Source organism: Mauremys mutica, chromosome 4, assembly GCF_020497125.1.
Source record: "Mauremys mutica isolate MM-2020 ecotype Southern chromosome 4, ASM2049712v1, whole genome shotgun sequence".
In the NCBI taxonomy this organism is placed as follows: Eukaryota; Metazoa; Chordata; order Testudines; family Geoemydidae; genus Mauremys; species Mauremys mutica.
The window spans coordinates 92509929-92527275 of NC_059075.1; the positions used below are offsets into that span (position 1 = coordinate 92509929).

At 38.5% G+C, this 17347-nt stretch overlaps 1 protein-coding gene across 2 annotated transcripts in view; it reads right to left on the reverse strand.

The window, feature by feature from the left end:
- Positions 1-15: 15 nt before the first annotated feature.
- The window catches only part of CSTF3 (cleavage stimulation factor subunit 3), a 79130-nt gene continuing 61798 nt past the window's right edge, over positions 16-17347 (reverse strand). Inside the window, exons 5-22 of one of the 2 annotated variants that reach the window (XM_045012881.1) lie at positions 17018-17115; positions 15110-15176; positions 14987-15021; positions 14756-14882; positions 13221-13298; positions 12841-13003; positions 12138-12247; positions 11634-11750; positions 10901-10975; positions 9311-9454; positions 9120-9222; positions 6611-6680; positions 5265-5460; positions 3979-4080; positions 2989-3142; positions 2205-2299; positions 1990-2050; positions 16-704 (exon numbers count right to left, since the gene is read on the reverse strand). In XM_045012881.1, the coding sequence (XP_044868816.1) occupies positions 502-704; positions 1990-2050; positions 2205-2299; positions 2989-3142; positions 3979-4080; positions 5265-5460; positions 6611-6680; positions 9120-9222; positions 9311-9454; positions 10901-10975; positions 11634-11750; positions 12138-12247; positions 12841-13003; positions 13221-13298; positions 14756-14882; positions 14987-15021; positions 15110-15176; positions 17018-17115 (1998 nt within the window). In that variant the 3' untranslated portion in view covers positions 16-501. The remainder of the gene's footprint in view (positions 705-1989; positions 2051-2204; positions 2300-2988; positions 3143-3978; positions 4081-5264; positions 5461-6610; positions 6681-9119; positions 9223-9310; positions 9455-10900; positions 10976-11633; positions 11751-12137; positions 12248-12840; positions 13004-13220; positions 13299-14755; positions 14883-14986; positions 15022-15109; positions 15177-17017; positions 17116-17347) is intronic. The other variant, XM_045012882.1, reaches the window with a different exon arrangement.

Sequence of the window (17347 nt, forward strand, 5' to 3'; positions counted from 1 at the left end):
TCTGAATGAGACATGAAGTTTTTGATATCTTTTTATTTTTAATGGAATGTTTTTTCCATTTTAAAACTACAAAACAGATTCCATACATTCTGCCATAAATAAAAACAAACAATAAGGCAGGACACTACATGAGCAAACTGAGAACAACTGTTTTCCAGGAACTGTGAATTAAAAATGCTTCACAATTATAAGCCATCCAGTTTTTAAAATAAAACTGTTGAAAGCCCCCCAAGACTTCAAGTGGTAGATGTAAACACACTTGAAGAGGAACAAAATGCAATTCAGACATTTTGTGCTATTGTTTTTGAAAACCTAATTTTGTTTAGAGCACTTTCTAAGACTCTGCTGATCAAGAACCATACAGTATAAAGAGGCACCACAGTAACAAAACCTCATTGTCGAGATGTTTGTTGAAAACGGTTGTCCCTTTTTAAACATTTGACATAAGAGGCAAAAAAATCTCTTAATACAAGTCTTTCACAGTCCGATTTGGAACCTGTTTCATCGGATTCTCTTTTGCTGTCGTGCTCTGTATATGTCATGTACAGGAGGAACCACTGATCCCTTCTCCTCTTCATCATCAGAATCTTCATTTGGTCTCTTGACAGCTTTATTGAACATAGTATTATTTTCCACAGGTCCATTGCCTTCCACAGTTAATTCAGGCAGGCCTCCGGTAATTATTCTTACAGCTTCATCAACAGCTGTGGAACAAGAAAGATAAATTAGCTTCAGAAACAAACTGGTTTTTCCTTCATAAGGAAAACAAGTCAGCAAATTATTAAGCTGCTCTGGACACTATGCAGGTGTACTGAGATACACTGCTGAAAACAGAAGAGAAATGAGTTGCCCTTTGACACCAGGTAAGAGTCAGGATTTCCTACTACTACCTTTGACAAAGGCTATGCTGCTATAAAAGAGTTAAATCAAAATGTGTTGCCAAGGGGGGAACAGAATTCACATTGAGTGCTGTAGCTTAGTTTGCTAAAGCAGGACTTTTTGCCTGTGAAATGTTATGTTTCAGAAACTTCCTAACAAGGCATTTCCTTCCACATTTCTCAGTTTCACTTAAATTAACATTTCTGTAATACAATGGTTGATTAGAATTTAACAAGGACATGAAAAAAGATGGTTAATTTAAGCCACTGATTCGATCCACTGCATTTTGGACAATGATGAATTTTGCCATTTTACTCCTTACAAACATTTGAGTGTGTGTGTTTGGGATGCTATAATTTAAAAAAAAAAAAAAGACTTAACAAGGCACCTTCTCCATTTAGGGAATTCTCAAAATCTAAGTCTTGGATGTCAATTTTGGAAGAAAAATGATGAGTGGGCTGAAAACTGTGCTCTACTGCATAGGAAAACATCCTCAGGAAAAAGTGAAGTGAAATTTACTGCTTTGACTTTTGAGTCAGGTCAGCTGCATGCTACTTTCAGAAAGTGGAAACTGATGTCTAAAGTACTCTACTCCATAAAAGGAAAATGCCATCTTTAGTGTCCCTACCTAAGGTGACTTTCTCCTATAATGAGAGAGACTTGTTTCAGGTCTGGTCACTTTCTCAACATCTTCAGCCTATATTGGATCATGTTCTACTCTCAGCTCCGGAGTTAGGGGTTTTATAGGGGACCACACACAAGGTAAAGAAAGACACTTTCGATCTCTTGTTGAGTATACAGCCACATTCTGAACTGTTATTGCGTACTCTAAAATGGCCAATGCTTTTTAAGTTTGTGAAATGTGTATTTGGGGAATAAAAACCCCAGGGCTGGACCTGGGCATACACCTAAGGAAATTATAATGGAAAGTTTATAGCAGCACTACCAGAAACAATAATGAATTACACTGACCCAATAATTCTCATTTCTTTGTTATAGGGAAATCTCAGTACAGACTTCCTCTGTAAGAGGCAATATAGCTATCCCCACTCACCTTGCGCTGCCATGTTGCTACTTCAATGACAGAAAATAAAAATGGAGAACACTTACTTTCTGGCATTTTGCATCTTCGAAAAATCTCCATGAGTTCATCCACTTGCACAAAAGGGCCCTGTTATGGGAGAAGATTTAGATAATGTTTCTAGTAATATTTCCTAGTCAGTTAAGTAGCACAGTATGTATATAATTCATTCATTAAAGCACTCTACTGAAGTGTATGTACCAGTTGTGAAGCCTGTGGACTATATTAAATTATTGTAACAAACCTGAAAACACACAGGAGGTGGGAGGAGCTTCATTAAAACTACAGCAGCAGGTGGGACTGGAAATACACCGCCTGGCACAGGATGCAAACCTGGAGCTATTGAGGAAAAGAACAGTATAAATCAAATGTGAATGGCAGAGTAATTCAAGCTTTAGAGCTCTTGTATATGACAGAGATGAATAATGGGCAGACATAATCTAAAAGTACATTTTGTCATTGTCTTTAGCTATCTGAATCCTAGAGTATAAAACAGTCGTTCTCACACTTTTGTACTGGTGCCCCTTTCACACAGAATGCCTCTGAGTGCGACTCTCCCCCCCCCCATATAAATGAAAAACACTTTTTTATATATTTAACATTAAAAATGCTAGCAGCAAAGCAGGGCTTGGGGTGAAGACTGACAGCTCACAACCTGCTGAGGGGTCCTGACCTCCAGTCTGAGAACCCCTGGTATAAAACAACCTACAGCATCTTATTACAGCTAGCAGAACCTTCAGGGCCAGATTCTGCAACCCTTTCTCATGCTTACCTTAAGTCTTTGCTGAACAGATGCCAGACTAAGTCTATCCCAACTGAGCAAAGCACTTAAGAACTAACTTAACTTTAGATGTGCATAAATTCTTTTGAAGTCCCAATGGATTTAAGCAGATGCCTGAAGGTGGTGCTTTTCGGCACAGGGGCCTTCATGAGTAGCTCAATTAAATTCAATGATGTGAGTTAGGGGGCAGTAACAGACCCCTGAATGAAATCTTTTTAACCTTAACATGACTAAACTCTTGACTTACGTGCTAAATGTCTTGGCTGAAATGGAATCATCTGCTGTGTGTCTGGTTTCGGGTATTCAGGTTTTCTGTCCACTTCATCTTTTAGAACAGGCACTATAGAAGGAGCCACCACAGGGTCTGGAATAATGGCTGCTAACTTGGCACGTGAAACATCCTGAAAATGCAAATTAGAGAGCACTGAACCAGATAATTTAGTAATTTTATGTTTTAAATTACACAAAGCAATATCATAGTAGGAATTAAAGATAGATTGACAATCTCAGCTACATTTTTTCTAATGCTTTCTGAAGACATTTGTTCAATCTATTCAAATGTTGGTGCCTTAGGAGGTACCTGGATCCCATATTTAGGCTATGACAGTTCTGCTTTGAGGCCTCACCTGAGATCAGACTCCATTTTTCTAGGCACAGTACAATGATTATGGGCTTGTCTAAATACAAGGTGTGCCAGCTTAAGTTAAATGGGTTTTAAAACAGTTAAAGTGATGCAAATCACTGTGTGGACATTCCTATGTGTGTTTAAACCTGATTTATAATGGTTCATCATGCATCTGCAAAACATTTTCTCTCATCTCATTTGTGGAAACAGCTGAACCATTTTAACTGAAATGTCACCAAAGAAACAAAAAACAACATCAGTATGAGGCCTGCACCCAGCATTGGAAATTTCAGCTCGGCAGAAATAATAAGATATACTGAAAACAGTATCTTAAAATGGAAAATGTTAGGCAACCTTAAAGGCTTTGCTACTTGCACCATCTGAAACGTGGTTGTGTCTGTATATTGTGTGTATTTATAAACATTTTATGTTTTAATAATGTGTGTGAGAGTGGGTTTTTTGTTTTTTTAAAGTATGAGTCCACGAACACAAAGCCTGAACACCAGCCCTGCTTCCAACAAGGATTGTTTGTAAACAATGTTTAGGCCCAGTCCTCCATACATGAGCAGTTCAATTGAAGCCAATAAGCCAATTCTCATAAGGAGTACTCACATGAAGCAGGCTCGCATGATCAGGTTCTTTATGAACAATTTTGGAACACAACAAGTGACTCTGAAGCACCCTTTTGAGAGATGTGATTCCAGTGTCCTTCCTCTTAGCAGAAGTGAAAAACAAAATAATCCTTCCAGCAAACAAGCTCTTATTCCTCTCACACTTGTTTACCTATTTCACATTGCACACAAAAACCTTCTAGTCTTATCCCTCAATTATTATTTCCCCAAAATTTTACATATCGCAAAAAATTAAAACATCAGAAAAAAATACACTCAGGAAAAACAACTATGGTCAAAACATTCTTGGAGTTTAACGGACCTAGAACTGCTGGTACCAAAGATCAGATACAGACACTTGGCAGATGCTATTAAATAGTGACTGACATGCCTGAGACTCTCAGCACTAACAGAAGTATGGTTGTTATTAAATAAAGGCAGTGTCAAATCCACCTAGGACAGGACAGGCAGATTTTCTCAGTCCTGTTTAATATCATGTTCAGTCTCGGTCCAATCCTGCTGTCAAAGTGAATGGGAGTTTTGCTATTGACTGAACAGCAATTGGGCTCATTGCTCTGATATTTGTCTTTTTGACTTTTTTTTTTTTTAGCAGAGGAATGCCTGATCTTAAATGCCCATTGACTTCAGCAGGAATTTTGCTTGAGTAAGGAGCTCAGAATTAAGCCTGCACTGGGGATTTTGGGACTGCAGGGCAAAGGCATTACTGCACCAGCCTTTTGTTGATGGAGGCAAAAACTGAAATGTTAATTTAGGCAGAGTTGTATGTTAGTCATGTTCTCTCCCCCAATAGTTAATGCCTGGCACTCAAAGAACCAGGAGCCTGGGACCACTTGAAATTTCCACTTTACCACCCAATACCATTCCAAGTGAAGGACTGAACAGAAAGGCTGTGAGAACTACATTAATTCCTGGTTTAACCGGGAATTAAATCAGGGATGAATTAGACCAGATGCTTTTAACTCCATTCTAGACTAGATCTGGGTCCAGCTAAAACAACTAAAAATTAAAAGCAGCCTATGGTAATAACAGCCCAATCTTGCTTTATTTGAAACGCAGTGGCAAAAATCAATGGCAAAACTTCCACCGGGAGCAGGATCAGGCTCAAAAACTGAAAGAATAAAACCCTAATCAATGCACCAGTTTTTATTTTTTCTTGTCTGTCAAGCAAAACTTTAAGGCAAGTGCAAGATGAAGTGAGACAGTGTTACAGGATTGCTCCAGATCTCAAAAGAACTATCACAAAATTAAATTTTCTCAGCTACCTACCTTGTAACCAAGAGCTTTAAGTTCACTTGCAGAGCAAGGGTACAAATCCATGAACTTGTACCTATCTACCAGCAGAGCTGTCTCTTTACCCTCGTATTCTTCTTTGAAGGCTGTAAACCTCCGTTTTTCCACTTTAAGTATACTAGCTAGATCACCAATGTTACTTTCAAAAGCTAAAAATCGGGCCCAGATTTCTCTGCGAAAGAAAACAGGTAAAGGGAATAAATGATTGATTGGGGGAAAGCTACGCTGAATCCCTCCTACTTGTAAAGATACACAAGATGACAAACTCCAATTAAGGTAATTAGGAAATATGGACATTACCATTTAATAAATAACTTCTTCAAGTATCTGTTTTATGTGCATGCATAATAGGTAACACTAATACTATGCTCCTAATAATCTCTCTCATTTTTAGAACACCTTTCCTTCCAATAGACCGTATAGCATTTTACAAACTATATACAACCAGCACCACTGCAGTGATGTGGAGGGCAGCAAGAGAGAGAGACCAGGCAATGCACTGTGTTCTGCACAATGGTAAATCCCAACTTCTTTGCAGAAAATCTCGCACAGCTTGGTAAGAAGGGATCTGAGCACATATATCTGGGCTTAATTCAACTTTCATTTTAGCTGCCCAGCCCACCTTTGAGGAGAATTTGGCTTCTAAACTCTATACCTCAGTTCCCCTTTCTTTGAAATGTGGATAAAAATTATTCTTTCTCAGAGAATCAGAAGCAGCAAACTGGGGGCATGAATGAGCGGAGCAGTGGAACATTTGACTATGATGCATAGGTCTTGTAATATAAGGCTTGTGGATATTTCCCTGGGGTTGGGAAGCACCAGCGTTTGTAGTCTTGTGGGAAGAACTGCGTTTAATAGAGGAGAGGGTGGAAGCATGGCTGACAGGGTTAGGGACCAGATGAGAAAGGGCTGCAAGCTCATCTGTGATCCTTTTGCATTGTGGTTATTTCTTTGTTTTTTGTACTCCTTGTAAAGTCCCTCTCCCGTTAGTTCCCATCTCACCTTCTCTCAGGTGCTTGCATTATTCCCCACAACCTTTCCCTTCCTTTCCCAAAATGGCAGGGAACAATATTGTGATCATCAGTACCATCGGCTAAAAAAAGTGGTGTATATTTACAGTGCAGGAGGTTTTTGTGCTACGTTGTCACCAATGCTGTACTGAGCAGCTTCTGTAGTCCAAGGGGTGAATTCTATGCCCTTTCCTTTAGGTGGGATTACGAGGGAGAGTGCACCTGCAGCAATTCTTCTAGTTAATTTGTGATGTTTAAGCTTTAAAGGCGGGTGTTCAAGGATAGAAAAACAAAATAATTTGACAAACTTACCCAGATTTCTCTGGTGGGAGGCTTCCTGAGGTTAAAACACGTTCAAACAAAACTCTTGTATTATTGTCCTCTAAAAAAATAAAAATATATAACAATTAAAAAGTATAAACATTAAGTCCAGTTCCAAATCTGTTTCTATTCAGAGAAATTTGTCATAAGTGAAAAATAAAAGATTGTTCCAACGATATGATGCTCTGACTTTATTTTAGTTTCAATAAACCTTAATACACAGCTACAGCTGTATCAATATGCAAGTCAATCCTACTGTGGTGGTATCAGGAAATGGAAAAGCCTCCTGCATGGACCTCTCAATATTTTATAGATGCTCACTGTGGTGGAAATGGAGTTGTTGTGTAACATATGCATACTGTATTGTGTCCTGGTTATTGGGTTTTTCACGGTATGAGTATGTTGGTTTAGTTTAATACCAGGCTATTGGAAAAACAAGCAGGAAACAGGACAATAACTTGAGATAACCATCCATCTGCCAGCAAGGTACAATGCAGGAGCCCTTTGCTTTGATGGTCTATCTCTGACTGCCTGCAGAGTTCCCCAAACTGGTTGTGGGCAGCAGTGTCCAAGTCTGAACTCAGGAGAACAAAAACCTGAACTAGTTTTAAAAGGACACCCCATCAAACGGGGAAAACACAGTTAAAGGGAAACAGACTGACACTCAGACCAAGAGGTTCAGATTTGGCTAGAGTCTCTGTAGGGATGGTACGGCTCTAGATAAGAAAGAGATGCATATAGACCTACTGTTTTAAAATCCTTTTTCTCTTATGCTATGCTTTATTTCTACTGTTAAAATTAAACAATACTTTACTTTGAAAAAGGCTGTCTAATCACTGCTTGCACCACTGGCCACAAACTCCTGAAGGAAAGAAACTGCAGATACTAAACCCACTTGGTCTTGCTGGATAAGCACGACTCATTCCAGGGCACAGTAGCCCAGACCCTGGTCCAAGAATGGGATTCCACCCCAAAAGAGGTAAAGACTCAAGGCCTGACATCTGAAGGGGTGCACTTAGACACCAGTGAGGGGTCAGGAGTGCAGATAGCCCAGTAACCATGACACCTGCTATCCTGTCCTGCTGGTGAAGTTCCAGCTGACACTGCGCGTAATGGTACATAGTAAATTCTATCTATTCATCTGATTTCCCCCAAATCCCCCTATGCCAGCCAGACAGTTACAACAACAACAACAACAACAAGGGGGCGCTATTTTCAAAAATATTTAGTGTGAAGCTCTTTAGCACTAATATTACCTTTGTTCAGAAAAATCTCTTAAGTGAGCAGGTGCACTGTTCACTAGTATGTGATGTCACGAAGTCTTTGCTTTTTTCCCTTTCTACATCTGCTCTTATGAGAATTTACACAAATATCCATTTTCTCAGAGGGATGTTAGGGGGAACTGGATTTTTGTACAAACATCTCCTTGATTCAAGTCTGCCGCCTCTTCAAAATCTCTCTTAAACAGAGAAAATAAATGAAGCGTGCCAATTGAGCTATTAGATAATAACTAAGGGTTACACTGTATCATTTAAATGCCAGTGTAGAGAAAGGAAAGTGTGCAAGCATAGGCCCAAAGGGCCAGTATGCGTGGATGGATAAGCTGTGGAAGCCCCTCCATGTGAGCTCAGCAGTTTGGGGATCTGATGAATCTTTAGAGAGCTTGGCTGGGCAGAGAAGGAAACTAGGGAGTTTAGGACAAGCCACTCTCCCGCCTCTTCTCTGAATCTGTGAAACACCACAGCAGCTACACACACAGCCTCCACTGCAACCCCATAGCTTTGCTTCAGACAGCTCCAGTTTCTTCTCTGTTCCATTAACTCCCACACTAACGAGTCCTGCAGTGGCAGAGCCCTGCTGCTAGCCACACAACGAGTACACGGACACTGCATACCTCCCTCTCCCCTTGCACATGTATGCCTTTGTATGCCCCTCTTATCAATGGCCTTTGACAGCCATAGCCCCCTGTCCAGGAAACGCCAACTCTAAGTTATCAGTTAATTCACAATACTACTTTGAATTTTGCTTTTCCCATCCACTGTTGGAGAATGAGTTTTATTTGTATTTGTGAAGGTCAGAAAACTGGACCCAGAATTCTGCAGTCACTACAGGAAAGGATCAATCCATCTCTGCTGTTGAGTACTTCTGCAGACTTTTTAACTCCCTATGAATCTTTGTGCCCAAGGAGTTAGATTTTCCTAACACGTTTTCCACTGTCAACTACAGATGGAGTGAAACTGCCACAGTGGAAAGTACTTAATGACTTGGAAAGCCCACTCTGTATAGCGATGAGACAATATGGGATCTCAATGTCAATTCACTTCTGGATCTTCACTGTGCAGAAAATGGCACTTTTTTCAAATCAATCACACAGGTTTTGTGAAGATTATTGCCCTGTAGGAAAGAATTCAAACCAGTACGCAAACTTGGCCTGAAGCCAAACTCTCAGAGAGTGAAGGTTAATGTTTAATTAGTAGCCCTCCCAGTTCCCACAGCTTACCATTAAGGTGAGACAGATAGTCAATGTATGCCAGTACATATTCTGGAATGTCTCCATATTTCTTCAGCCCCAACTCAAAAATCTTGAAGGCCACTGACTTGTCCTGCAAATGTTAAAATAGCATTATTAACTTCAAAAAGCAGCACAACTATTAACACTTCATTGATCCCAAAGAATATGTCTGAGTTTACCTTACTACAGTAATACTCCATCAAAGCTGCCGTAACATAGACATGATGGCGGGTCCGGGCATCCTCTCTCGCTTTCTTAAATATCATTCTTCCAGATTTGATGCCTTCTGCCCGCCTTGCAAATTTCATATATTGTATATATACCTAAAATACACATGAAGATTTCTTCAGCTCACAAGATGATATCCAAAATATAAAAGTATTAAGATATGAAAGAGATCCTTTGGGCATATCTAGAATCCACTCCAGCCACAAAATATAATAATTCATAATAGAAACAACACATTCATGCAAGGTAGCAACTATGACGCAGCATCATGGAATATATACTGCGCCACAGCTTTAACCTACCTATTTATTTTTGACACGAGGCCTGTGTAAAATTACAAGGATAATCAATATTAAAATTCATGAGGCAGAAGAGGTGGTTAGGTGGGTATGAATTTACATAGGCTATTGCCTTAAGGGAATTACAATTATACATAAGTCATCTGCTATTTCTAAAAATGGCAGATATCTTATAGCGATAACAGCACATATAGGAGGCCATAAGACCCATCACTGAAGATGCATGCTAAAAGTCTGTTCCAACATTTACTAGTCGGTAACGGGATCTGAAATACCACTCATTCTGTCCTGTTGGACTCATATTTTTGATGTATGGTCATGCAAATAGCAAACATATGGTAATTAATTCATCCAGTGGCTGATCTGTGATGTGTATTCTCTATGGACTTGAGTCTCCTTTCACTTATTCTGGGTTAAATTAGGAGTAACAACCATTGATTCAACTGTAAAACTGGTGAGAGAGAGAATCAGGCTCTGGGAGTTTCACAGAGATGCACTTGTACTTGCAGCTGCATTGTGATCTAGTAAACAAAGACCTGGACTGGAGTTAGAAGACCAGATTTCTGGCTCTGCCACTGCCCTGCTGTATGACCTTGGACTTGTCATTTTACCTCTCTGCACCTCTGTTCCCTTCCCACTCTGTCTTAGCTATTCATAATATAAGCTCTGCAGGACAGGAACTCTATCTTACTATGAGGCACTATTGTAATACAAATAGTAATAATACAATTTTCTTTTTTTTCCCCTCAAAGTGGCAGTGTAGTACTAATCTTCGGTATTTATGCAGTGTACTTCATCCCAAAGTGCTTCATAAACTTTAAACATAAAGCACCACTGCATTGCATCATCCACTGGGGCAGAGAGTGGCAATCAATGGGTGCAAGTGGGAAGAGGAAGAGGAAGTGAAATTTTGGTCAACAAAGCAAATGCCTACTCTTATGTCATGGGATATTCAACGTCCATTCGAATGGATATGGCTTGCTGTAGGTTTTTAAGGACACAGAAATTAAAGTGCATGGTACCTAATTTATCTACCTTGGAAGACTAAAGGGCAGAGTCACTGACCCTGCTGGAATTAGAAACTGTGGTTTACAAGAGTCTACATATTCTCAACCTAATGCTTAGTCCACTAGTCACCCACCTGAGCTATTAACTGATGAGAACGCTACCCATTCTTTGGGTGTACTGAGATCATTATTACTGGAAATGTGGAAAATCTGAATTAGTACAGAATCATCTTACCAATGTGGGATCAATATCTTCAATAGCCAAGAGCCGGTTATATATGCTGTGCACCTTCTCATACTTCATTCGACTCTGAGGAAATAAAATAAATTTTAAAAAATCACTAACATGCTTCATAATACTAGACACACTGAAGTTCCTGGAAGTCTCTCTCTGCCGCTTTCTGCCTCTACCTACTTGTTTAGAAGAAAAGAAAAAAAATTAAAGAATTAAGTAGAAAGCTGAATATTTCTAACATATTTTTGGAATTAATAATATAGAAACATTTTTCCATTATATTACTTTAGCCTAGAAAGTATCAATGTAGGCTGAGAAGTTTGGCAGAATTAATATTCTGTTTATATAGTACAGGGGTAGGCAGCCTGTGGCACGCAAGCTGATTTTCAGTGGCATTCCCACTGCCCGGGTCCTGGCCACCACTCCGGGGGGCTCTGCATTTTAATTTAATTTTAAATGAAGCTTCTTAAGCATTTAAAAAACCTTATTTACTTTACATACAACACTAGTTTATTTATATATTATAGACTTATAGAAAGAGACCTTCTAAAAATGTTAAAATGTATTACTGGCACGCGAAACCTTAAATCAGAGTGAACAAATGAAAACTCAGCACACCACTTCTGAAAGGTTGCCAACCCCTGATATAGTACTTTTCAAGCAGATGAGATTTTGGAGATAAGACATCTTGTCCCACTGGAGTTAGAGTCAGTACTGAAATCTTTATGCTCACCTCTTCATAGTCTGCATATGCAAAGTACAGAAGCATGTTCTTCTTTAGTAAAGTGCTGATCGCTCTTTCATAAATATTAGCAGCCTCATCACTGAACAGTTTAGCATTGTTCATGTCCTATGATAAACAAATATTGTAACAAAATTATTTAATACTGATGACACTAAAGACAAAATTAAGATCTGATCCGGCAGGCACTTGTGTACATGATTTTATTTATGCGAGTAGTCTCACTGAATTCAAATGGAGTATTCGCATGCTCATGTACATAAGAATTTGAACGGTCAGCATTTACAATGCTACTATATGTACCAACCATAAAAGTCTAAGATTTAAACTACTTAAAATATTTAATGTCAACATTATAATTGCATTTCATAACTCAAAAGTCTCAAGTAAAATTAATTTTTAATATTATGGAATACTATTCAGAATTCTAAAATTTACGCACAGTTCGAAATGCTAAAAATGTTTTTTTCCCTTTGGCCGTATCCATTCCCTTACCCCTTTCTCAGCTAGCAGCTTACTGGATTGCTCAAGATACTGTGCAGCCTCGTACCAGATATCTGGATGATGCCCGAGGACCAACAGGCACTGCTCATAAGCAAACATAACTAGGGAAAAAAAGTCAAAGTGATAAATATGCCTAGCAAAATAATTTGTATGACTGTATATTAATAACTTATATTTGTAACTTAATTAACCAGTGTATCAAACATAGAAGTATCAGATAATACAGTAGATTCTACTAATACCCAATGTGGCTTGCGGCCAGCCTGCCTCTCTTCAGGACACTACCCCAGTTGTAGTCAGTGGAGATACCCATGCAAGATCCCCTCAGTATAACAGAGAGGGGGTGACTGGAAAAGTCTTCTGCATATGGGCCTGACACCTCTCATCACAGTCTGAAATAGCCTATATTTGCAGATTTTCCAGGCTTGCTGTAGGTTATTTGCAGCCTGGCCTTTGAAGGGAGTTAAATCAGGTTGAAGTACTGACATAAGTGTTGCAGTGTTATTTGTATGTAGAGCCAGAATGGGGATTAATGAAGAAAAAACATGATTTGACCAACTTTGGGCATAGCAGGATCATTGTCAATGTTAACAACACTTCATTTCTTCAGCTGAAGGTCACTCACAATTCTCAGCAATAATTCAAAACATGCTGCAGATTATCTATGACTGATTCTGATATCTAATCATGTTACCTCTTTTTGTTATGAGAGTTTGGTCTTCTGTGCGCAGTGGATTACTTTTTTCCCACTGGATATATTTCTTCCACATGTCGACCTGCTGAGCCTCTTGGGGAGTATTCTGTGGGGGGACGGAGGGAGCATTGCGATCCAGACCTTTCATTACAGTCTCATATTCCTGAAGAAGAGGTAGATAATATTTTAAGTTGTAGAGAGAAACAGACATAATGAAAGTGACTGCTTACAGGTATGCTTAGCATTTTTGTCCTATGAAAATATCAATTCTATCAGCCTACCAAATAAGTAGCTGTACTTGAAAATCTTAACTAGGCTTAATGCTTTATGGCTTTTATGGAATTAAACAATGTAAAAATTAAATGAACAGGAGTCTGTACCTTGGCCACACGTCTAGCATTCATATAATCTCTACTCCGATCTTCAATCATTTTTTTAGCTAAGTGAATATTGATTCCCTGGGGAAAAAAAATAAACAGCAATTGAAAATACACTATTTTACAAAAAAATACAAACTACTGGATTTTATTTCAGAGAGAGGAAGGGCCCTGGAAGGGGATGTGAAACTATTTAAGAACGTTCAACAGAAGTCTTTTAAAAGGTATGGACATCAGACAACAACAAATATCTTTCAATAAATGTATGGTAAGTGGCCAAGTTAGGGAACAAATACAATGATGTAAACAATCTGTGTTTGGCAATTCAGTTTTGGGAGTAAAAAGTTTTAGTCATTTATATCACAAAATATTTGTGATTTTTTACTTCTAACACACATATGCCCTAAACGATGTTTGACTGTGCATGAAGGATTCACATTTAGACTTCTAAATCGTAAGAATAAACTTTACATACACATTATGGGCATGAGACTGAAATTTTGTCTTGCCCTAAATAATGATCAGTCCACAGTCAATCACAATTCCGTCCCTCTTTGCCCCTTGTCCTTTACCAAGTGAAGCTCAGCTCTGTTGGCCAGCACATCACAGAGGTCAGAGCCAAGCCCCTGGCTACTCCCATCCCCTCCCTGCTCACCTATGAGGGGTTAAGAGTAACAGCTCCACAGAATCTGCTCTGCCCCATTAATACAGACTGGCAATCTGGGTACTCAAGTAGGTGAGTAGGCTTTGTGCACACTTATTCCCCTAGGTGGGCACATAAGACAAATTATAATCTTGCCCCTTAAATAGATATATTAATTTTAAATTTCTGAGAAAGATAATCATATTCTTTAAACTCATCATGCTGTTCATTTAAATGGAATGAAACTCCCTCTGTATTTGCTACTTAAAATGCCTTATACACCAGATTATTAATTAGGGACATAAACTAGACTAGATCCTGCAAATTTTACTGTCTTCTGCAATTTGTTGAACACCATAAACTCCTACTGAATTCAGGCCATAAGGGAATTCTGTGGGGATATGGCATCTACTGAGTACAGATCAAATAAGACCCTAAACACCAGCACACTTAGATGTTCAAAAGGCTCACGTTTTTCTTGACCCTTCACAATGGATATCAATATTAAAAAAAAATAAAAATAAAAATTGAGACTAAAATTCTCCAATATAGCAGACAGGAAACACATGACACTATGTAACTTAAAACATCACAACAAACTATATGAAAAGGGAAAAGTTCTTTAAGTTTATCCAGAACAAATAGTCTGTAAGTGAAGAAATACCAAAAAAACAAATTATCACACACAGGTACCTACGTTGTGCCTGTAAAATTCTTGCATGCATGCACAAAGAATTCACCTTTGTACATGCAAAACACACATTGCACTACCTTTTTATCTGTTTGCACACATGTATTGGGGTGGACACAATTCTGGGACCAACTTTTAGTAATTTTTAAGACAGGATTTTCTAAACAAACCTGAAATCACAAACAATTTTATTTTCTCAGTTACCTCTTCATATTTGTTATAATCTCTCCAAAGTTGTTCAATGTTGATCATTGGGTTCACGCAACCTCGCTGGTAAACCCTACGAACAGCTGTTATCCTCTGGTTTTCTGCATAAGATCCAACTGCCTCTCTAAATAGTGAAGTGAGACACTAACATGTCAGTAATTAAAACACTAACTTATATAAACATTAAAATTACATGAATTAACTTTTAAAAAATACTTCAGTACTTACACGCCTTTCAAAAAATTGATGTAATCCACCCAGATCTATGTAAAAAAAAAGAACAGAAAAAAATCAAATCAACAAGCACTTAGTACAGTAATCAGAAATAATTAGACAGATAACGAAACATACCTGGTATGACATGATTTCCATGCCGATTTTATCCAGAGCGAAGTCATATGCCTGAGCCATTTTTTCTCTGAAAAATGCCACAGTATTGAAAACATTCAGAGCTGGGACTAGGTTTTATCAATTTTAATAAATAGTATTAATTTTAAAAAATCTTTTAGCAACAAATTCTAAATATATATTTAAGTAAAAAAGGCTAGTGCCGTAAAATAGGTGTTTGGTTTCCTTAAATTCCTGGCATTCTGTATTCAGACAATTACCACAAGCAAGGAAGTTATAAGGAGAACTGGCTGGTTCAGTGCACTGATGGCAGTACGTAATGCTCTCGTGTGCCTGGGCCTCTCTTCTTAGATGACTAGAGCTCACATATGCCATGTGCATCAGGAATAGAGAAGCTATGGCCAGTTGCTCTATATATATTCCTTGCTGACTGATTTACTTAGTGGCAATACCTGGAAGAGATTAGGAATCCCTGAGAAAAGCAACAAAAAGCAGTTAAGGGCTAAAAGGAATGGTTTGCAATTAAAAAACCTGCGTGGACCTGGTTTTACTGTGAAACGCCCTTCTTCCCCTCCCTCCATAAAAATGGCTTATTTTTAATAATCAAAAGATTCCATGGAATTTTTAAAAAATCTTTCAGCCATCAACCCCTTGCCTCCCCTCCACGCCAAAAATTGTAATTTTGTTTTCACTCTCCCTTTTTCCATCTTCCCACCTCCCTTTTCACCCCCTTTCCCACACATTTTGCCACTGAAAAAAGGGTTAGGGAATTACAAGACAAAGGAAGGGGATGAACAAATACCAAGAAAAAAGTGATTTCTCTTTTATTATTGATATTTTTAAATTAAAAATTCTGATTTTCTTCATGAAATTTATTTTTCCATTTTTAACAGCACTAGTAATGAGTATGTATAGCTAGGTTAAGTGATGACTATGTGGAGAGAACATGACAACAACCTACAGCTATTTAAAGTGTAAACATTAAGGCCAGGTCTATACTACAAGCGCTACAGCAGCACAGCTATGGCACTGCAGCTATGCTGCTTTAGCGCCACTGTGTAGACGCTTCCTGCAGCAACAGGAGTTTTTCCATTGGTATCACTAATCCACCTCTCCAAGCAGCAGTAGCTAGGCCGACAAAAGTATTCTGCAGTAACCTAGCCACATCTACATCAGCGGTTAAGTCAGCTTAATTTTGGTGCTTGGGGGTGTGAATTTTTCACATCTCTAAGTGCTACAGCTATGTTGAACTAACTTGTAAATGTAGGCCAGGCCTTAGGATGAAGAGGAATTATTTAGTGCAGTACGCAGGAGTATTAGGAGAAATGGGATGAAATTAAGGAAAGAAAAGTTTAAGATGAATATCTAAAATTTCTTCCTAACACCACAATGTGTTAAGCTAGAGAATAGTCTTCCCAGGCCTTGTCAAAACTAGAGTTCTTCAATTGTTCCCACCTTAAATATTGTATCTTGATTAAAGCTAACACTTGAGCTGTTTTACTTGACCACCAATCCTGGTCTACAGAAGGCTTTTATTATTTGCCCCCATTGACCAGGAAGTTTAAAATTTGAGTAGACCAGGCAAAAGATAATGTATGATAGGGAACAATCCCTCATTAACGGCAAATGGACAGGACAATTTACTTCTCTGGTTGTCTCAAGGAAGCAACTTTATCTGCTATTTTACATGGAGCATGAGCATGGCGGCTGCCTACCAGAAAGAATCAAGGGATATATTGGAGAAAAATGTTTTTGAAACAGAGAACAGGCAATATCTTATAGATCCATTATGATCAGCTCTCCAGGCTCAGAGCCAGGTTTGTCAAGACAAAACTCCTGTTCAATGCCTTGTAAAGGAAAAGAGAATCACCATAAAAACTAAAGAACTTGGAACAAACCATTTTTACTTACTTGTAACTGGGTAGCTTTCCCTTGGTTTCACGTACATATGAAAGGTAACACTTCCATAAATCGATGTGTAGCACTTTCATAAGGCATCTCTGAAACAACTGTTAGTATGTGGAGAAAATGTGATCAGGAATCCAAGAACAGAAATTAGGTTTTTATATTATTTCTTAGAGCGCCTCAATTAAAACCTTCTCTGTTATTCTGAGCTGAAATTTATTAGAAAGAATAACCTAAATTACCAACTGATTTGGTAAGATTATCTTCATGTTAGGTAGTAAGAACTGGAGAGGTATAAAATGCAGGACAATTGTTCTAGTGACCCCACTGTTTACA